The 21,562-nt window shown below is 51.9% G+C and overlaps 1 protein-coding gene across 4 annotated transcripts; it reads right to left on the bottom strand.

Annotated features, from left to right (window-relative positions):
* Window positions 1-583: 583 nt before the first annotated feature.
* Window positions 584-21,147, bottom strand: SCLY (selenocysteine lyase). Of its 4 annotated transcripts, none has more exons than XM_036420953.2 (12): window positions 20,928-21,147; window positions 16,741-16,853; window positions 13,760-13,860; window positions 12,186-12,366; window positions 8,306-8,433; window positions 7,698-7,862; window positions 6,779-6,885; window positions 5,870-5,906; window positions 4,236-4,319; window positions 3,719-3,821; window positions 2,428-2,503; window positions 584-1,117 (listed from the first exon to the last, which is right to left on the bottom strand). In XM_036420953.2, the coding sequence occupies exons 1-12, from the start codon at window positions 21,014-21,016 to the stop codon at window positions 964-966; spliced, it is 1,338 nt and encodes a 445-aa protein (XP_036276846.1). In that variant the 5' UTR covers window positions 21,017-21,147; the 3' UTR covers window positions 584-963. The 4 variants fall into 4 exon arrangements, with proteins under 4 accessions (XP_036276846.1, XP_045431604.1, XP_036276849.1 ...); XM_045575648.1 differs by lacking the exon at window positions 20,928-21,147 and adding an exon at window positions 19,268-19,287; XM_036420956.2 differs by lacking the exon at window positions 16,741-16,853 and having other exon boundaries at window positions 20,928-21,136.
* Between the last annotated feature and the right edge of the window lie 415 nt (window positions 21,148-21,562).

The raw sequence follows: 21,562 nt of genomic DNA, 5'->3' as shown, positions 1-21,562 counted from the left end.
TAGAAGAATCCTTCTGCAGGTAAAATCAGGTAAAAGCTGAGCGAGGGAGGAACTGGTTTCCACCTTGGGAACAACCCAGTCACATGGGCCTGGCCACCCCCAACTCGGTGCCCTGTGAGCTGAGACCCTGAGTAAACGATTGAGGGGAAAGACAGGAGGGCCCTGAGGACTCTGGGTGGGGAGGCCCGAGTCCTGAGGGATGGGCAGGGCTGGGTATGGGGGGACCTGGGCCTGGCCACCTGGAAAGGGCTTGACAAGGGCCCAAGGAATGGGTGCACAGGCAGACTGACGGCTCTGCAAACATGTACAGAGTGGCTGTGATCGCAGCAAAGACCAGGTTTCCTTTCCTATTTCCATGATAGTAACAATCCTATGTAATAAAATCCTAATATGCAAATTGACTGAATGGCAGAAGGACAGGTCGCTATGATGTGCACTGACCACCAGGGGGGCGGATGCTCAATGCAGGAGCTGCCCCCTGGTGGTCAGTGTGTTCCACAGGGGGAGCAACGCTCAGCCAGAAGCTGGGCTCACAGCTGCTGAGTGTAGCGGTGGTGGCAGAGGCAGCAGCCTCTCCTGCCTCCACTGCAGACGGGTGGTAAGGACCAAGGGATCCTGGACTGCAAGAAGGCACAGGCCAGGCTGAGGGACTCCCCCCAAAGTGTACAAAATTTTGTGCACCGGTCCTCTAGTCAATTATAAATACTAGGATTTCATCTTCCTGATAAAAATGCCACCTTCCATGAAGGGGGCAATCGCTTCCTAGGGGGAGTGTGGGCACAGCCAAAGTGTCTCCACTTCAACCTGGGCCACTGGACAGCAGTGACAGCGATAGGCCCATTCAGGTGTGTGTGTCCCGGGCCTTTGTGCTCGGGGGACCCGCTCCACACTGACCCATGTACAGAGAGGGAGCTGCCGCCCACCGACTCTGTAGGGAAGGCTTCCTGTGAGGTGGCCTCGACACTAGGCCTGGCCCTCCAGCCGGGCCACGGCCTGCTTCAGGTCCTGCACCACGAGGTCCACCTCGGCCCGGGTGGTGCTGCGGCCCACGCTCAGCCGGAGCGCGTTCCTGGCCACGTCGAAGGGGATGCCACAGCTCAGCAGCACCGGGGACGGCCTGGAGGGGCGAGAGACCAGCATTAGCTGTCACAGAGAAAAGACAGGGCAGAGCCTGGCCCCCTCTGCTCTTGGCCAGCTCCCCACCCCTCTGCAGGCATCCCCGGCCACCCTTCTTCCAGTCCAGCTCCAAAGCCTCCCTGGTTCTCCAGACCCCGGGCCTCTCATGCCAGGAAGTCCCACACGGTCAGTCCTCTGGCTCTCCCAGCGCAGAGCCTCAGCCCTCCAGTCCTAACACGCAGGGGTTTCCAGGGCTCGGAGACATGCAGACACACACACACACACACACACACTCACACACACACACACACACACATACACACACACACACACACACACACACACACACGGTGGAGTGTTTTGCATCCAGTGTTGGAGGCTGTGGCGTACCAAGTGTTTGGGTTTTCACAGCACACAGCACAAGGCTTTTTGCACAAGGGTCCAGCCTACATTTATGAATGGAGCCTCTTCTGAAGCTGGGTGTGTGCAGCTCGTGGGGGTCCTCAAATCCCCGAGCAGACTCTGCCTTCACAGGCCACCTACAGGCCAGGGGCCCAACAGCAAGGCAGTGTGGGCTGCTGGACTTCAGCACCTGAAACCCCAGGTCCAGGCCATCGTGTACGGGCCAGGCAGCAGGGGATTTCATCACCTCTGTACCAGCTTAGGGCCGATCTGCGGCTGACCCTGTCACCGCCGAGAGGAGGACCGTGCTGGGCAGTGACAGCACAGCTCTTCCTGGCTGGGATACCTCACTTCTGTTACAGGAGGCACCGCCACAGGGTCCCGCCTCCACCCACAGGGCAGTGGACACCTGCCTCCACGCTCTCCCCCTCCCACCCACCCAGGGGCCACACGGGACACCTGTGCCTCCTGAGCTGTGCTGCCAGCCCCTCCTCGTCCCCTCCTCCCCACCTCTGTGGCTGTTAAGATTGCAGAGTGCAGCTGCCATCTTGACCTCTCTGTCTCAGTTTCCTCAGCTTAGAAATGGGCTACTCAGATCATCCCGAGCATCATGGTGAGCATCCCCTGAGCGATGGCTCCTGAAAGCTCGGTGAGGGACACGCCCATAGGCCCTTTTCTGGATCTGAACGACCTGCCCTCGCTGCTCCTGACCTGAAGTCTGGTTGCCACACCGGGCTCCTGGGCCTAATGCCTGCCCCTCCCCACCCCTGCCGGACGGTGAGAGCTGCTGGTCAAGCCTGGCCCTGCTTCAGGCTGAGGTCCTGCCCTGCCCCGGAGGCCTGCACAGGGTCACTTTCGATGTCCCCACCGGGCGGCACAGCTCTGGGCTGCGTCCTGGAGAGCACTCACCGGTCCCCCTGGTCCGAGTGGCACGCGGCCCCCACGCTGGCCAGCAGCGTCCTGCACTGAGCCAGCACCGAGCGGCCTGAGGAGAGAGCACAGTCCCCTGAGGCGGAGAGTCCTGGGGGCCCCTCCCTGCGCCCCCCGCCCACCCAGCAGAGTGAGAGAAACCACAGGGGGCTGGGAGCAGGCTTCCTCTCCCAGGCTGTGGAGGAGCAGGCACTGTTCTGCTCACAAAACTGTCCTCAGAAATGTCGTTTCCCACCACTGTCTAGTAAGAGCGGAATTCTGATTAGCGGCCGCACTTAGTAAGTGTTGTCCTGGCAGTAAGTTAGACTTTTCTAAAGGTAGGACACTAGGCGGCTGCCCTCGTGAAGCCAGAGGCCTCCCTCTTCTTCCAGGCGGAGACGACAACAGTAACAAGCATCTCGGCCCCGCCAGTGACACAGAGTCTGCCCCGGGAAGCGGGAAAGGACAGGAACTTGGGTTCCCACAGTGACCACGCCCGGTTCCGCTGAGAAGGCAGCGCAGCCCAGGGCCTCAGTAAGGCAGCCGCGATGCTGCCCGTCCTCCGTCACCCAGGACGAAGCAGCGAGGATCTCTTCTCCTCAGCAGCGAGTGTGCCCGGAGCTGCGCTCACTCCACCTCCCAGTGAAACACGGCAGGTCACCCCTGGACTGGCCCAGGGACTCCAGACAGCTCTCTCCTTCCCTGATGGGAGCAGTGTCTCAGCAACTGGGAAACCCCTAGATTTGCACGCTTCCCTCTTCACAGCCAGTTTTCAGTTGATCTACTTTCCCTAATTTTCATAAAATATATTGTAAAATTTGCTGGAAATAAGGATGAACTAGCACTACCAGTTTGGCTCAGTGGATAGAGCGCCGGCTTGCGGACTGAGGGGTCCCAGGTTTGATTCCGGTCAAGGGCACATCCCCAGTAGGAGGTGTGCAGGTGGCAGATGATCAATGCTTTTCTCTCATTGATGTTTCTAATTCTCTATCTCTCTCCCTTCCTCTCTGTAAAAAGTCAATAAAATATATTTAAAAAGAAGAAAAAAAAGTATTAACTAGCCTAAAATGTAGTTCATTTTATCTCCTTCTTGAACCGCTTTCAGCTGGGCGTGAGGACCACTGAGCACTGCGCACGCCCTCCTCCTGGGCCTGAGCGCCGAGCAGTGGGAGAGGCAGGCCTGCGACAGCCCAGGCCACCTGGGACAGGGCAGCCGCTGTGCCTTAGCAGGCGGCCCACAGCCCCGCCCAGCCCGCCCCACGCCCGGGAGACCAGGAGCTGGGGTCATCACCTTGGAGCTGGGGTCCCCGGAAGGAGAAGTTACAGGTGTTGGGGAGCCGCTCAGTCCCCGGAAACTGGCTGTTCAGGTGGATTTTCTTCTTACCGAATTCAGCCTGAAGATGGATGAAATGTCCAGTTGGTCCGTGAGGGCTCCAAAGTCCCGCCCCGCCCTCTCTCCCCTCCCCTCCACCTTCTTCACCTTCAGACTTTCCCTGGAAACAAAACCTCAACCTCAACACATGAACTAATTCCCACTGGGAAGCACCTACCTAGACTGGCTGTGGAAGCAAAGCCAACAAGGAGACGAGATCCTGACACATGAATCTACACTGATCACTAAGGCACCGTCTCTGGTGCGTCTCTGTCTGGAGTCTGGAAAGCAACCCACTGCCGGGGTCGCTCTCTGGGTTCTGGCTCTGGCTCCTGCCTCATGCCCAGCTGGCTGAGTCCCCGTCCTCAGTGCCCACTGGCAGCAGGAGATGAGGCCCCAAAGACACCCGCTCCCCTGGGGCTGACGGGGCGCTCACCACCAGCCTCTCCTCCAGGTAGTCGCGCACGTCCCTCATGTGGGCCTCGTAAGCCTCGCAGTTCTCTGCCACCAGCTCAGCAGCCTAGGGACACGGAGGGCGTCCACGTATTGTAAAGCCAAGGACCACAAAGCTTCACAGAGCAGGGGCGGCGATTCCTGGTGACTGAGCTAAGTGCCCGGAGTGTCACCGCACTTGGTCCACAGGAATGTACTTGACCAGGCATCTCCTGAAACTGCTACATATCAGAGCTGCCACAGCCCTAAGGGCAGGAAGAATGTCAGCCCTTGCCAAAACCGGTTTGGCTCAGTGGATAGAGCGTCGGTCTGTGGACTGAAAGGTCCCAGGTTCGATTCCGGTCAAGGGTATGTACCTTGGTTGCGGGCACATCCCCAGCAGGGGGTGTGCAAGAGGCAGCTGATCGATGATTCTCTCATGGGTGTTTCTAACTCTCTATCCCTCTCCCTTCATCTCTGAAAAAAATCAATAAAATATTAAAAAAAAAAAAAAAAGCATGTCAGCCCTCAAAGCACATCCTACTGTTCTAGGGACGGAGGGATGGACGGACACACACACGGGGACAGGTGGGCGCTTCACACTGCCTGGGTGGATGATCTGCATGCGGGGGGAGGGGTGTGGCGATGGCACGCAGAGTCGGGAAGGGGCAGCCACCGAGGTGAGTGGGACCTGAGCCTAAATCACAGGACAAAGGATTCTGGGAAGGGGATCCGACCTGCACGGTCACCCACCACTCCGTGTGTGGAGAAGGGAAGAGGCTGGCAGGTGTCAGCAAAGGATGGGGATGACCTGGTCACGTGGCGGTGGCCATGGAAGCCGACAAGAGGCAGATCCTCACTATTACTGTGGAGACAGACAGACAGGCCTGGCTGCTGCCTCAAGTATGGGATTAAGAGCAAGGTCAAGGGCACCTCCTAGATCCCAGAAGTGAGGGCGTGGATGGTGGGCGGCCCCATGGGGAGAGGGGGATGCTGGAGGGGAGAGTGGGATACATCGTGGACCCTTGGAATTCCCCTGGTGACAGGAGTACCTTTTGTTCTAATGAGGCCTCACTGGGTGGCTGCTGAGTGGGGGTCTGGTTGCCAAAAGTCCAGGCCATCTCAGGAGCCTGGGATTTTCAGCCCCACCCCCATTCTCCAGAGAGGACTGGCTGGATATGGAATTAAGGACCATTGAAACCCATAAAAACCCAAGTACGGGGCAGGGGGAGCTTCAGGGTGGGTCGATACGTGGGGCTCTGGCGGTGGCACCCAGGGCGTGACAGCCCTGGCCTTCCTCTGCATCTCTTCCACAGGGAGTTTCCCCTGCATCACATCCTTTTATGAGACCAGGGATCTGAGTTCTGTGAGCCCCTCAGCAAATTAATTGAATGGTGGGGGCTAATTTTAGCCCGTCGCTCAGAAGCCCGGGTGACAACCTGGACTTGGGACTAGAGTCTGAAGTGTGGGGTCTCTTGGGACAGCCGCCTCCAGGCGGCGTCAGAACTGAGTCACACTCGGGACAGCCAGCGGGGTCACAGAGAACCGCTGGGTCCGAGGGCGGTGAGTGTGGCAGCCGCGAGAGGAGACACGGGAGGAAGGCTGTTTCCCGCCACCTGCCCAGGGTCACAGGCTTACCTTCCCGAGGCCGGCGATCATCGGGGTGTTCTCCGTCCTGTAAGACAGGGAGTCAATCCTATTTGTATGCAAACCAACTGACAGATGTCCCAGGAAGGAATCCGTTTATGTACAAGACAAAAATCACACCAACACCCTTTCTACACATGTGCCACACGGGCCCCCAGCCCTCCTGCAGCCTACTGTCTGCCCAGTGGCAGCTGGCAGGCCCCTCTCCCCTCCCGGTCCTCGATGACAGTTCTGCCCGGACCGGGGAAACCACCCTCCTGCTGCAGACCCTCAGCAGCCTCTTTGGTCCCCACTGCAACGGGCGGAGTCTGAGAGCTCTTCCTCCCTGTTCCGTCCACAGGCCCAGCAGCGCCTCCCCACTGTGGACGGATGAACCGTCACTAGAGGTTTGGGGCAGAGAAGGCGCTGCCAAGTCCTAGGCCCGGGCAATTTTTTCCGTTTTTGTTTCCCCGCAAAGTGTCAGCTTTGTATTTTATTGTACATAAGTCCAGGATCTGTTCTGAGGTCATGCTGGGTAAGGTGTGGGATGGGTGGGATGGGCGAGATAAATCAATGTGAGAGAGAAACACTGATTGGGGCCAGGGGTCAAACCTGAAAGCCAAATACATGCCCTTGACTGGGAATTGAACCTGCAACCCTTAAGCGTGTGGGTTGATGCTCCAACCACTGAGCAATGCTGTCCAGGACACAGACCAACACTTTGAAGCACTTAAAGACACAGAGATGTCCTTCATCTCCAAAAGCCTGTGGGTCTGTGAGTGCTGAGTGGGGGCTCGGAGGGAGAGCCGGGCTGGCTCAGCAGTGAGGGGCTGTGCGGTCCATGTGTGGCCGGAGACAGAGAGAGCCGGCCCGGGGGCACACCCCAGCCAGCAGCCAGAGCCTCGCTAACCTCCACCGTACCCCGGCCTGAAATTCCGTTCTTGTCCGCCTCCGAACAGCATGGGGTGCAGAGGGGTCCGTTCCCCGAGCCCTCGGACATACAGGGCTCCAATCCTGGGGCCATAGAACTGAAAGGAGAAGGCAGTTGTTATAAGCAAGGAGCTTCCCAGGTTGAAAACTGACCGCTGAGAGGCACAGAGTCACTGCACCGTGCGGGCCCACAGCTGTGCCTGGTCAGTGCCCCGCACATGCCGGAGTCACGGGAGCCTTCGGAAGGCGGGCAGGCTGGACGAGGGCTGTGTCTGGGTGTGAGTCCACGTTTTCACACAGAAATCCCACAAGGGCTTTAGGTGCCGCGGTGCCAGGCCAGCCACTCGGCCTCTGGAGCCCAGCAAGCCCTGAGCTGCAGAACCAAGCATCAGAGGCCCAGGCCCCCTGCACTGCCAAGGTCTTCACGTGAGCCAGCCCTCTCTTCACCTTACAGCTGCGCCACAGAACTAAACCTTTACATTCAGGAGCCTCACTTTAAACCACGTGAGAGAAAGCAGCACTTTCCTGAAGCCCGCATCTCCGTCCTTGCGGGAGGACTGAGCGGGCTGCCACTCCCTGCTGCAGAGCACACACACCACCTGGCTAGCCCACCTGTGTCTACCTCCCCTGACCCTCAGTGCCCTCCCACTGCCTTTCCTGGCTGCCCCCTCCCGCCCCTATGGGTTGGGTGCCCCATTATCCCAGCCATGGCACTCGTCACATGACACGCTAGCTGTCGCTGGCCCCCTTCTGTAAGCTCCTCCGAGCGGGGAGTTGCTGTCACTGGATCCCAGGGTCCAGCTCTCAGTGGGCCCGCAGGTGCCCGAGGTGACAGGTGATGGTAAAGGGCGAGCCTCCAGGTCATGGAGCCATGTTCCCCCGGGGGGGAAGGAGGCCTCTGGGTGCGCACCTTGTGCCCCACGATCGTCAGGAAGTCCACGCCCAGGTCCTCCACGTCCACACGCCTCTTCCCCAGGGCCTGCGCGGCATCCGTGTGCAGGAGAACGGCAGGCAGCCCGGAAGCCGTCCGCTCCTGGTTCAGGGCTTTAACTCGCTGGCTGATCTCAGGGATGGGCTGAAGAGGGAAAAATCAAGGGTTGGTATGTTGCTTGGATTTGATGAAAACTGAATGAAAGAAGGAGATACTAATTGGGACAGACCAAAAACACTACAGAATTAAAAGCCAGAGGAAGAGTTTGGCTCAGTAGATAAGAGCATCGACCTGCGGACTGAAGGGTCCCAGGTTCGATTCCAGTCAAGGGCATGTACCTTGGTTGTGGGCACATCCCCAGTAGGGAGTGTGCAGGAGGCAGCTGATCACTGATTCTCTCTCATTGATGTTTCTAACTTTGTATCCCTCTCCCTTCCTCTCTGTAAAAATCAATAAAATACATTTAAAAAAATAAAAATTAAAAAACATAAGAGCAGAGGAAGAGGCCCAGCTGAGAGGATGGACATACCGGCAGGGCTGACCACCCCCTTCCCACCGGGTCTGCGAAAGAGGAAGGAGGGACTCACCATGACGACGCCGGTCTCGTTATTCGCCAGCATGATGGTCACCAGGCATGTGGCCGGGCGGACGGCCGCCAGGACGTCGTCAGCCTCTGCCTGCCCGTTCACCGTGGACACAGGGACGAAGGTGACCTCTGAGCATAAAACAAAGTACCGAGGTGAGAATCCTCCTTGACGATTCACAAACGCATTTTCCACGATTACAAACGTAATTTATTGTAAACATTCTAAAAACTACAAAGAAGGAATTGCCATCCCACCAAAATGATGGACTTGAACGCTTCTTTAATGAAGCCTCAGTTGGTGGGTTCACTTTGTGGAACGCTCTCCTTTCTGCGTCTCAGGGGCCCACGAACTTGACCTCCACACACTCGGTGCTGAGCCAGTGCTCATTCCCGGCACTCACTGCACAGGGAAAACAGTGGGGTGACTAAATAGAGGGTTTGGGTTCAAAAGCAAACACAAACATGAACACACCTGGGAACACTTAGTAGTTGGTGCCTTGGCTTCCGGGGTGAGAGCTCGGGTAGTGGAGAAAAGCGCGAGGAAGCCTCCGACACCGCCCGCCCCTGCAGCCAAGACAGTAAACCAATCAAGGCTGCCCAACACAGGCAAGGATGGTGGTCCCTGTTAACTCACCAGTCTGACCCTTACAAAAGCCATGATCGCAGAAGAGGACAGGAGACCCCACACATTCCATCAGTTAGAAGCTCTTACTTAAGGCTGCTCTTCCAGACATGGTGTCTTTGCTAAAGCAGACAGACCAGGCCTCAGGTAGAGGAGCACTGATCTAGGAATCTGGGAAGTGATTTCCCCACCCATATCATAAAAAAGGATCAGAGACCCCTAGCATTCATTGAGGGGACAACAGAAGGCATTTATAGCACTGCCCCAGGGCTATGGTAACTCATCTGTTCTCTCTCAGAATGTAGCTAGAAGGAACCTGGGCCATCTGGACATTGAGAACATAATACTGATTAAAAACAAAACAAAACAAAACAAAAGACAAGCACACCCTTTTGCCCCTCAAGGTCCCTCAGAAACAAGAGAACAGATCTATTTCTAAGAGGTGTCCCCTATAGATAAGGGAAGCTGAGGAATCCCCAGAAAGAGTGGCATTTGATTAATAGAAATAGGATAAGCAAACTCAGAACATTAATGTCTGAATAGATCCGGTGACCATCCAAGTTCAGGGTGCACAGTGTGGAGAGCAGGGTGGGGCTGATGACCGAGGCAGGCAGAGGACTGGTTCTGGTGTCTGAACACCCCTGCCTTGCACCCAGCAAGTGGGTGGCATCACATGCCCAAGCCAGAAGGGGCAGGCCCAGGGGCTCCAGGACAGGGAGGGCCGAGGGAAGGGGAAGAACTCACACATCCGCTGCAGGACACGGACAGGAGGCAAAGGGAGGGCAGCCTGGCCAGAACTGTCTTTTCATGAAGAAGATGCTCAATATCAATAGCCACAGGGAAATGCAAGTCAAAACCACAATGAGATTCCACTTCACACCCACTAAGATGGCTATAATCTATAATAATAAAAGTATAATATGCTAATTAGACCATACATCCTCCCAGACGTCCTTCCAGATGAAGCTGGGGCTGTGAGGGAAGCCCGGGTCCCGGGTGCCTGCTGGCAGCCGGAGGGAAGCCAAGGTCCCAGGTGTGGGAGGGAAGCTGGTACTAGAAGCCGGGGAAAGGAAGGCCTACTCTTGCACAAATTTTGTGCACCAGGCCTCTTGTAAATAAAGCTCTTGATGGTGTGGCTTAGTTGGTTGGGCATGGTCCCATACACTGAAAGGCTGCCAGTTTGATTCCTGGTCAGGGCACATGCCTAGGTTGTGGGCTCGATCCTCAGTAGGGGGTGTGCAGGAGGCAGCCAACTGATATTTTGCTCTCACATCTATATTCCTCTCTGTCTCTCCCTCTCCCTTCCTCTCTCTAAAAAATAAATATATAAAAAAATAATACAGACATTAATAAATGTTGGTGAGGATATAGAGAAACTGAAACCCTTATGACTACTGGTGGGAATGCAAAATGGTGCAGCTATTTTGGAAACAAAGGTTAAGGTTAAACACCGTTAGCAAAAACCCAGCTGTCCCGCTCCTAGGTATAAAACCAAGAGAATGAAAAGGTGCCCACAAACACTCAAATACAATTACAGACAAATGCTCGTACTGGCATTATCATAATGACAAATGCTCTTTAACTGATGAATGGATGAATAAAATGAGAATATTATTCACATGAAATGAGATTTACTCATCCACATCAAGAAATTAAGTGCTGGCACAAGTTACAGTATGGATGAACCTGAAAACATTATGCTGAGAGAAGCCAGGCACAAAAGATCACATATCATTACATGATTCCATTTCTATGGAAGTCCAGATCAGGGAGCCTAAGGGCCTCTGCAGCATGTAAATGACATCTCCATAAAGCTGATTTATAAAGAAAGCAATTGGCCTGGCTGTCGTCGCTCAGTGGCTGAGCATCGGCCTACGAACCAGGAGGTCACAGTTCAATTCTCCTGTCAGGGCACATGAAGGGGTTTTGGGCTCAATCCCAGTGTGGGGTGTGCAGGAGGCAGCCGATCAATGATTCTCTCTCATCGTTGGTGTTTCTATCTCTCTCCCTCTCCTTTCCTCTCTGAAAGCAACCAATATATATTTATTTAAAGAAAGCAATTGGGAGAGGTGGAAGGGGTATGAAATGGTCAAAGTCATCGTTTTATATGGGGGTGGGAGTATCAGCAAACAGATGCTTGAGCTGAAACGGAGATTACGTTTGTAAGTGATTAAGTATTAAGGTGGAAGTAATTAAAATGAAATGTGAACCATAAGAGAAACTCCAGGTGGGCTTGAGTAGGACAGGACTGGGGGCCACTTTACTTTGTACTTGATACCTTTCTATAACGTTTCCATTGTTTCTATCATGAGTATGTTGATACTTTGTAAACGTTTCTGTAACTTTAACTAAGAGGGAAAAGGCAACAGGAACTGATAACACTGTATACTAAGTTGCCTTTCCCGTGTAAGACAGAAAAGAGGCAGCAGGGATTTGAGGAACTGCCACCTAATAGGAAGGTTAGAGCTGAGCTTCCTTCTTCTCCCCGCTTCATGAGACTGGTGCACTCAGGCAAGAGCAGAAAGACCAGGAGGAGGAAAACCTTTCCAGTCTTCACACAGGAAAACCAACACCTGGCCTACCCCAGCAGTTCTGTTACAGCCCTTCAGCTCTGCGATAAAACTGCTTTCCCAGGTCCGCCTTCAGGTTCCCAGGCAGATTCAGTAGGAAAGCTGACGACCAGAAGAAATAATTTATGTAAAGGAGACTTAACCATGGCTCTTACGGTTTCAAGTCAGTGGTCTTAACCTGGAATCACAGGAAAAGTGAAAGAAGGGCCATCGTCACTGCAGGTAAGCCTGACTCCTCCCTCAGGCTGCCAGGCACTGCTCTGGGGGAGGCGGGGCCAACCTGCCCCAGCCTCCCCAAGACCCCCTGATGCTGACCCCCTGAAGGGGATGCCTATTTGATCCTTCTTCCTATGAGGAGTAGAAGCCAAAATTTAATTATTAAAATCAAACAATGAAAAGCACCATTTAGCATTTTATAGACATTATAGACATGCCATTTAAATATTGTATACAAGAGCCTGAAACATCATCTACACACATCTGATTGCCACTTTTTTAAGAGAAAACCTCATGGCATCTACTGACACCCAGGGGGCAGCCAGGAGGGTCAGGCTGTGTCCCCTACGTGAGGACGGCCAGGAAGCCCGAGTGCAGGAGGGCGATGGCTCAGCCTGTCCCCGGGCCCCTCCCCACCAGATCAGCCAGGCGGGGCGGCAGCCGTCCCTGCTGCAGTCCAGGCAGGCACTCACCGGCCACTCGCTCCTCCGCCAGGTGCTCCAGCGGCAGGCGGATGGAGTCGTGCTCCACAGTGCAGGTGATGATATGGGGCGTGGCCCCCTCCGCTGGGCTGGGCCGCTTGGCTGTGTCCCCCCTGGAGGTGTGGATGGTTTGGAACTGCCTCACCACCGAGCGGATCACCAAATTATTGGACTGCAGAGACATGCAAACAGCCACTGACAGAAACTGCCCCGAGGGGAGACTGGGGACAGCAGCCTCTCCTGTTGGGACTTCCTCGTGGCTAACATCTAAGACGGAAAGAGAAAGCCAGTTCCTGAGCTGCGCCCTTTGAAAGGCCCAACGGCAAAGACCTGAGGGTTTCAAACTTTCAAAAACCTCAGAACTCATTTCTGGTCAGTTATACCTGCTTTGCATGATGATGTCTGCATAAGCAACTTATGCACTTTTAAAACATAAAAACCCTACCGGAACCGGTTTGGCTCAGTGGATAGAACGTCAGCATACGGACTAGAAGATTCCAGTCAAGGGCATGTACCTTGGTTGCGGGCACATCCCCGGTGGGGGCTGTGCAGGAGGCAGCTGATCGATGTTTCTCTCTCAACAATGTTTCTACAATAGTTCTCTAACCCTCTCCCTTCCTCTCTGTAAAAAAATCAATAAAATATATTTTTTAAAAAACAAACTTAAAAGTCCGTCAAAAAACACTACCTTTCCCAGGCCCGTTGCTGGTGGAGCCCCTCGACTCAGGGCACTCTGGCAGCTCCATCAGTAAAGTCTGACTCAGAGTCTATCAGGGACTTGGTCCGACGGCTGCCCTTGCACAGAAGCAAGGCAATGGACGTAGGAGACTACTGACTGCAGCGCTGTAACAGGGAATGCCTGGAGAGCCCTTCCATGCGTATCAATGACGGGGCTTGTTAAATAAATGATGCAACATTATTCAGCGGAGCACGAGCAGATGTAAAAACACTGAGGGGCGCTCTGTGGCTGACACCAGAAGAGCACACACTTGCTAAATGTAGAGGCAGCTGACGTTACACACAGTGTCCCACACACTACACAGAAAGGCGAGGTGTATACACATTTGCTTGTATGTGCACCAAGATCCCTGAGCAGGTACAGAAGGAAGGAGAAAAGACGATATAAACCCACATGTCTATTGGCATTTTACCCACAGATTACCTCTGGAGGACACAAAGCTAACAGCGTTGGTCTCCTAGAGAAAGAAGTGGACAACAGGGGAGTGTGGTGGGCTTGTGCCCTGACCGGGAATCGAAAGGGTAACTTCATGGTTCACAGGCTGATGTTCAACCACTGAGCTACACCAGCCAGGCACCCTTCTGTTTCTTGTTAAAACTAAACCAGAAATCCCATAAAGGCAGGATTCCTGGTTGGGGCACATGCCCAGGTTGCGGGCTTGATTCCCAGTCAGAAGCAGCTGATGGATGATTTTCTCTCATCACTGATGTTTCTATCTCTCTCTCCCTGTCTCTTCCCCTCTCTAAAAATCAATTTAAAAAAATAAATAAATAAATAAACAAGCCAAAAAACTACAGCTGAAAGGATGAAACTTTAGAAACCTTACCTCAGTGCCCCCAGAAGTGAAGATGATGTCTTGGGCCTTCCCGCCTATCATTTTTGCAAGGTTCTCCCGAGCTGCATCAATAATATCCTTGGCCTTCCTACCTTGAGGGACCAAAATGGACATTCATTAATGTCACTTCATCAAGTGCAATTGACACGCTTAAAGAATGACTAGCCATGAAGGAGTGAGAGGTCTGAGTGGGTAATTCTAACAGGAAACATGTCCCGCCGGTGTAATCACAGTAACGTGTAGCACCTAGAAGTAACCCGGTTAGAGGGCCGCAGAGAGGTATTAGTGACTCAGGGACCACAGCTGAGATCCCCGGAAGCTAGTGAGGGCCAGGAACAAATCTGCGGGAAGCCTAGAGTGGAAGGTCCCTGTTCAAGCTTTTCACCTCACAGGGTGCCGGAGGACAGGGAGGCTGTGGCCATCGCTTTGCCTCCCGCTCTTCCCGAAAGGAGAATGAAAGAACGGGAAAGCCTAAGGCCACGCTGCAAAACAACAAAAATAAGCAGAACTGGAACTCATGACCCCTCAGCATCAAGTCCAATGCCCTGCCTCCCAGTGCAGGCCCCCCGGTAACGAGGAGGTCCCTGCCTCAGGGCAGCACCTGTTTTCACACAGGGGCAAGCAGCCCAGCCGCCTCCCAGGCTCACTGGCTCCAGGAAACCAGGACCAAATGTCAGGAGGCACGGAAAGGAAGGCTCCAGGAGGGGAATTCTAAAAACCGTAATGGCCATGCTTACTTAAGTAGCCTACTGCCAGCAGTCTCCAAACTTTTTTGACTATTTAGTCCTATTGAGAAGAACAAACAAATAAAACTTGAACAGACATAGTGTCCCTCAAAATGAGATCCCATAAAGGCAGTGTTTATTAAAATAATTTCATTTTCAAAATTGTCCTAACAGCTGGGTTAACGCTGTCTCTTCTCTGCTCAGAACCCTCCAGGCACTCGCCATCTCCGTCAGGTAAGAGCCAGGCCCACCCGCCTACACCCCGCCTCTCACCCATGACTCCCTGTAGCTGCAGTGCGTCCTGTTCGCCTTGGTGCGAATGCCGAACCCTCAGAGGTCCGACCACAAAGGCAGTGCCCTCCTCCCCACCCCACAGGACCAGATCCATCCTGTCTCTCAGGCCCCACAGCCTGTTCACCTAACACACATTTGTCGGCTCCCGGTCTGCCCCCTCACTAGAACAGAAGCCTCATGAGGGCAGGGACTTTGCTGTTGCTGCTGTACCCACCAGGCGCAGAGCAAGCGCAGGTGAAGCACGCTGGATGAACGACTACGTTAAAACGCTCACAGAAGTCTCATGTTGTGTGTCGTGGAGCAGGACTTGGGTCCTTGGAGGTGAGTCCAGGTCTCTAACGTGAGGCCAGGCTGGCCTCAAGAGTGTCAGAAGATGCCACTGGACAGGCCCGGGGGAACTGCCAACCCCCTAATAAAGTCATTCTGTCATAAAGGTGGTTTTCCTTTATGTTTCTGAATTCCTACTGAGTATCAACAGAAAGTGAACTGTGATGCATTTTTTAGTTATGGCTCTTAATTTGTGGAAACAAGGACTGAGAATCCATTGACGACCTTCATGGGGCCAAGAACATTATTTCTCCTGGAGGGGTGGTTCCCAAACTTCTTCATATTAATTGCTTTTTATTGGCAATTAACTGTTCTCCATATTCTCACATTTAGTGTATCATAAAGCTCAATTTTACTAGAGGAAATATTAGGGACAAGGAAATGTATAGTTTAGCCAGACACATGCACCAAATAAACCAACAAATATGCTAATGATGACTAGTACCGGCTTTTAGAAATGCTTTCCGTTATCAAGTTGCTATGGAATTCCAAAAGTAAATGGATAAGAAAGTCCACTATAGCCCGTGAAACTGTACCCAGGTGTTACAAAATCCCAGGACAGTAGTCGGTTTGAATGTTATCTTCGGTCACTGTAATCCAGTTAAGATAGTTTATCTTTATTATCCCCAATAAACATTAGATCAGAAGGGTACGATTTTGCTCACCAGCTGAAAAACATCATGTAACTCTGCTGTGGAACTAGTGATTTTAAGTTGTTTTCCAAAACCTCCAATTTAATGCTCTACATCAGTGATTTTCAACCAGTGTGCTGCAAGAATTTTTAAAAATGTGCAATACATGACTATTTAACCAGGGGCATTGACCTCTTTCCCTTAGATTGTCAAATAAAAAAATGACAACAGCCAACACACAGTAGCCATCCGGTGTGAATGCCTATCTTGAACCATAAATATATAGGTCATATAATAGAGATGCATCTTATTGGTCACAACACATATTAAGGTTTCAGCTGATTGGTTAATTCTTGGTACCAGAAATCCTTATACACAAGTATAGGCATCGTCACTTTGGAGTAAAAAGGGTAAGTAATTACTATTATTATTATTGTAAACCAATCACAATTATACCTATTTTTTCATCAGATGGGCAAAAAAAGCATTTTTTTGGTGTGCCACAGAATTTTAATAATTAGTTTAGATGTGCCATTAGATGAAAAGGGTTGAAAAGCATTACTTTACATTAAAATGAGACTAAATGAGAAATAAGAATATTTATAATTAAAGAATTTAAAAGTGATTTTCTTTTCTTTTTTTAAAAGGCCAGGATTATATTCGATCCTGATGATTTAAAAATCTTATTTTGCAAACTTTATAAGGATCAACTGAGACAGATACGTTACAGGGCTCGAGGCACAGCTATAACTCTTAAGACATCCTGTTCATCTTGGAAAGGGAGACAGGAACGTATGTTAAAGATTAAAGATGGTGGTACAACAAGGGTCAACATACCAAGTTGGACTTCTCGAAAAAAAGAAAAAACTTGCCAAGAATTAAGCTAGGCTTGCAGTGCACAGAAAATCTATTCAAAACCAAGTGCTCCGCGTGGTGTCGTTTCCCTGATGCCTCTGCAGCCTATCTGCCATCTGTGCGCATCTCCTAGAATTACCTGCCGGGTAAGGGCTGCTGGGATTTCCCCAGGCTTCCCGCATGGCCTCCGTCACGGCCTGGACAACCTCTGGCTCCAGGGGGGTGGTTGCGTTGTAGTCCATGTAAACCCTCCTGGAGGAAAGAAAGGAGATGGGAGTGGGATTACAGGTGCACCAGGTCTATCACATCACAGGAGCTAATAAATAATAAAGCAAGAGCAGCGAGCCCTCAGCCTACACGTGTTCCCCCCTGAGAAGGACTGGTGATCGGGTCCGTGGGCCAGGGGTCAGGTCGAAGCCGGCCTGGGGAGCGGCGCGTCCCAAAGGCCCTTTCTTCCCCGCTTGCTTTGATAGCTTCACCAGTTCTCTGTGAAGGCTGAGGCCGGGGTGAGCCCTGCACCCATTCTTCCCACTCTCTCCCTCTTCGTCTCCCTCTGGGGGCAGGTCGACTCTGGGGCAGGCCTGCTGCTCTCCCCTTTGAACTTGCAGGTTTCTTTGCCTTCTAGAATGACCATTGCTCCCCGACTTCTTCTTTCTGATCTTTGCTCTAATTTGACCTTCTGGTGAGGCTCTCGGCAGCCTCCCACCCCCTCCTACCCAGCAGTTTCTCCCTAGACCTGTCCCTTGATTCCTGTCTGCATCAATGGAGAGTAATAGGATGTCAGCTGCAAGGGCTCTGCCAGTTCCTCTCACTGCTTGGAGGCCAGCACCGAGAACAATGGCTGGAACATGGCAGGGCTCCGTTCATAAGATCACAAAGTAAATGTCACAGGAAGGGCACGTTCTCAGAAAGATCCTCATCAGTAGAATTTACCTGTGTTTCTTCTTACTCATATCACAAACCTTCAGAAATTTTCCTAACTATATACATTAGGTAATCAGCCTGATACTAGAAATTATTTTACCTGATTTTTAAGTCAACAGTGTTTAAACCAAGCCACATGAAGATTCAAACATAGTTACTAACCATGACTATTAAACAGTTACTTTGTTTTTGTTTTTAGGAAATCATTTTAATCTATGTAAGCATAATTCATGCCCAAACTTATTCAATTCTGTCAGAGGTTTGGCCCTTCATGACATTTGTCCTTTTCTTCATGAGCTCTGCACTATGTGGAAAAAAAGTAACCCATCCTTTATGGGTTCAGTTAACATAAACAATCTAATTCTGTGATCCCTCCTTAATAAAGTACAATATTTAATCAATGTTGTATCATCTAGAATTGTCAAACTGTTCATGAAAACTAAAAGCACCTTATAAAACAATGAAATTATTTTATGTAACATGCAATAGGTAGTTGTCATGAAGCAAAGCTTAAATATTTAGTCTTCTGAAACTCTAATGTATTTCCATTAAGCCTTTTAATATATAATTTTATAAATATATTTTACCATCATGGAAGCCAATTATATACTTAGTTCTCTTTATAGATAATTCAAAATTTTAAGAGGGTGTAAGCTATAATTCAGATACAATTTAGCCATAACACCATACCAAGACTTTATAATCAGGAAAGAGATATTTAACATTATTGCTTAGTCCTATAGTTATTTTTAACCTAATTCATACATCTAAAATCTTATTTGTAATTTTTCCTATACTCTTAAATAATACTGTTTGGCAAGTAACATAGATACTGATATAATTTTTTATTTCAATTAGTTGCAAACAAATTCCAATTTGTTAATCAATGCATATATTCCTTTTTAACTACTTACTACATCTCAGAATTAATCCTACAGAAAGTAACTGCTCTGAATGCAAAAACATTGCAAAGCATTTTTTCCTTAAAGATTTTTAAGGAAAATCTATAGGAACACAGACTCATGAAAAAACTAATTAAAAATTTGATATTCCATTTTGTCTTACTAACTGTGAAACAATAGAAAGAGATATGAACAAATGTTACTTTATATTTCTCTGCTTATCATAATATTATACTAAGAACTACTATAACTATGCATGAGTTAATTTCCAGCTTCTTCAAGTATGGGACATACTATACTTCTATTAGTGAGGAGAAACGAATAATCAATTTTAGGTAACTCAAAAGAAAAATAGGTGGCACAAAAAGATAAAGAGACTTTGGCTTTTTAAATATATCTATATATCTATATATTTTTATTGAGTTCAGAGAGGAAGGGAGAGGGAAACACCAATGATGAGAAAGAATCAATGATCAGCTGCCTCCTGCATGCCCGCCATTGGGGATCAAGCCGGAAACTTGGGCATTTGCCCTGATTGGGAATCGAAGCCAACTTCCTGGTTCACTGGTCAACACTCAATCACGGAGCTACCTTGGCCCGGCAGGAGGCAGAGACTTTTAATTCCAAATTTGTTATACCGTAGATTTGTCGGGGGTTGGCCTCTTATTGATTCTGCTGGTGTACGGGCTTGAATGATGTTCTCCTGGAATTTGAGTATCAATTCAGACAGTTCTTTCTTCTCAGTAGTCTTAAAGTTTGACTGGCTAAGGTGGCTTTTCATAATTATGTCTACTATTTGTAAAGCCTACAATGCTTAGGAAAAATCAGTTGTTCTCTTACAGCAAGACCAAGTCCTTAACACATCCTGAGAGACTGGAACACCTGGATGGTGTGTGGGAGCATGGTCAGAACTGGTCTCGACATCGCAGCCCCGGCTGTAGCACAACCAGGCTGTTTCTTTTCCCACTGACACAAGTCAGGCCCAAACCCAGAGACGGCAAAACGGAGCATTTACAACTCCTAGTAAACCGCTGGTCTGACAGCCTGGTTTTGTTTTTGTTTTTAACCATGAATGTTTTAATGCAGCATCTTGTCTATAAATTGTTCAGAGTTTCCTGATAGGGCACTGGGGCTTTGGGCAGTTTGACCAGCCATCCTTGGATGTTCCAGTTTTAGGACACTCCCAGTCCTGCTGTGATGTAAAGCTGCCAGCGCCCCAGCTTGGCTCTCACTTCCTATAAGTAAGTGACCCAGAGCCCCTCAAGCTACTAGTGTCAGCTGAGTGACTGGCTTTTCAATCTGCTGCTTGGCTCATTTATGGCTTGAATTTCAGAGGAACACTTTCCAGGTTACTCTGCTCCATTACCTGCTACTTCCTTAAAGTGCTATCAATAGTATGGACAAGGTAAATTCCATTTAAACAGGCAAAAAGGCACCCTGAATCTCCCCTCCACTCGGTCTCCTTAGGGCAGCAGTCCCCAACCACTGGTGGTCCGTGAGGTCCGAAAGGCTGGCCCCCGCTGATCTAGGGGACATCTTCCCAGCTCCCATTCGTTCTCTCCCAATCAGAGTAGAATGACTAATGAAAGAGCTGGTCTGATTTATTCTTCATATTCAGGTAAAGAGGATTACCCAAAACAAAAAGTATTTAACACATTACTGAATAGGAGGGCCAAGATTCACAAACAAGAAAATGCCACTTCCACCCTCACCCCCACCCCCACCCCCACAGACCGACGCGCTACTCTCCCTGAGTTCATCCCTACTTCCCCAGGTGCTCAGGCCAGTGGCGTGGGAGGCATCCTTCTTATCCCTCCTCTCCAACACCAATGCATCAGCGGGTCCAGCGGATTTGGTCTCAGTTCATTCGCTTCTGCCACCACTTCTTCCCTCCTAGATCATTATAGAGACCCAGTCGCTTTTCTTGCTTCCTTCCCTGCCCCACCCCCATTCCTATTCTCCACAAGGCAGCCAGGATACAATAAAAATTAAATTGCATCCCTCCCGGGCTCAAACCTCCAAGCTCCGCCACACCTTTAGAATAAATACGCCCCAAAGTGCTTCCTGGGCTCTGAGGCGCCGCCGGGCCACTGCTCCGACGCGCTCTCGCCGGCCCGGGCCAGGCTCGTTGGTGCGCTCGGGGCCTTTAACCTGCCGTTCCCTCCCCCCGCGCGTGGCGTGCCCTGACCGGCGCGGCGGGCTCCGTGACTCCAGGACGTCACCAGGCTACAGCGCACGTCTCCCTCCGGGGCCCTCCCCACACCACGCCTCGCATCAGCTCGCCCTCCAGCTCTCATCCCTAACCCAGGCCTCTCCCGTGGCCAGCCGGCCAGCGCTGCAACCCCGCGTGGGGGCTCCTCCCCGCGGGTGACCAGCGCCCCGCTCTCGCCGCTTCTGACCTCCCTGGGCGGGACAGGCCAACCCCTAGCGCCGCGGCGCCTGGAGAACATCCCGGGGGAGGGGGCCGGCGATTTCCCTCGCCTTCCCCCTCAGCGCGCACCTCTCCGGCGGGCTCTTCTCTTCGCTGCCGCCAGGCCGACTCGCCACACGCCCCCGTGCATGCCTGCTCGGTGCCGCGGCCGCCTCCATCCCGATCCCGCCGCGACCCGGCTCCCGCTCACCGGGCCCAGGCACAGCCCACACCGGCCCAGCCACTGAAGCCCGAACTGTCAGCTCTGGGCTTCGCGAGGGGAAGCGGGGCCGCGAGGCCGGGGCGCGTCCGGATTGGCTGAGCTGCGAACGCCAGGCCCACACTTCGGCGGCTGGGAGAGGATGAAACACTGATTGGCTGCGCGCGGTCAGGTGACGGCCCTGGGGCGGGGCGCCGTCCCGTCACGGAGGGCGTGGTCCCGGTAGCTAACTCCTGGCGGGAACCCCCGCGAGTCCCAGTCTCACTTGTCGCGTGTTGGGGCCGTCTCTCCGGCTTCTCACCCTCCAGGCCCCTTCGCGAGTCCGCCGGCCTTAGCGAGGAGGCGGCGCCCGACACCAGGGCGGCGTGTGCGGGGTGAGGACTGCACACGCGGCACGCGGGGTTCGGAGCAGAGCCGGGTGCGGAGGCCGGCGGGCCATGCTTCTGCATCCTCGTGCCCGGCGTCTCCTAAAACATGCGTCCACGGCCCCAGCCGCAGGGTCCTC

The sequence above is a fragment of the Pipistrellus kuhlii genome, unplaced genomic scaffold (assembly GCF_014108245.1).
Source record: "Pipistrellus kuhlii isolate mPipKuh1 unplaced genomic scaffold, mPipKuh1.p scaffold_m20_p_7, whole genome shotgun sequence".
In the NCBI taxonomy this organism is placed as follows: domain Eukaryota; kingdom Metazoa; phylum Chordata; class Mammalia; order Chiroptera; family Vespertilionidae; genus Pipistrellus; species Pipistrellus kuhlii.
The sequence above is the reverse complement of the archived record's forward strand: the minus strand, read 5'-3'. Positions and strand labels throughout refer to the sequence as shown.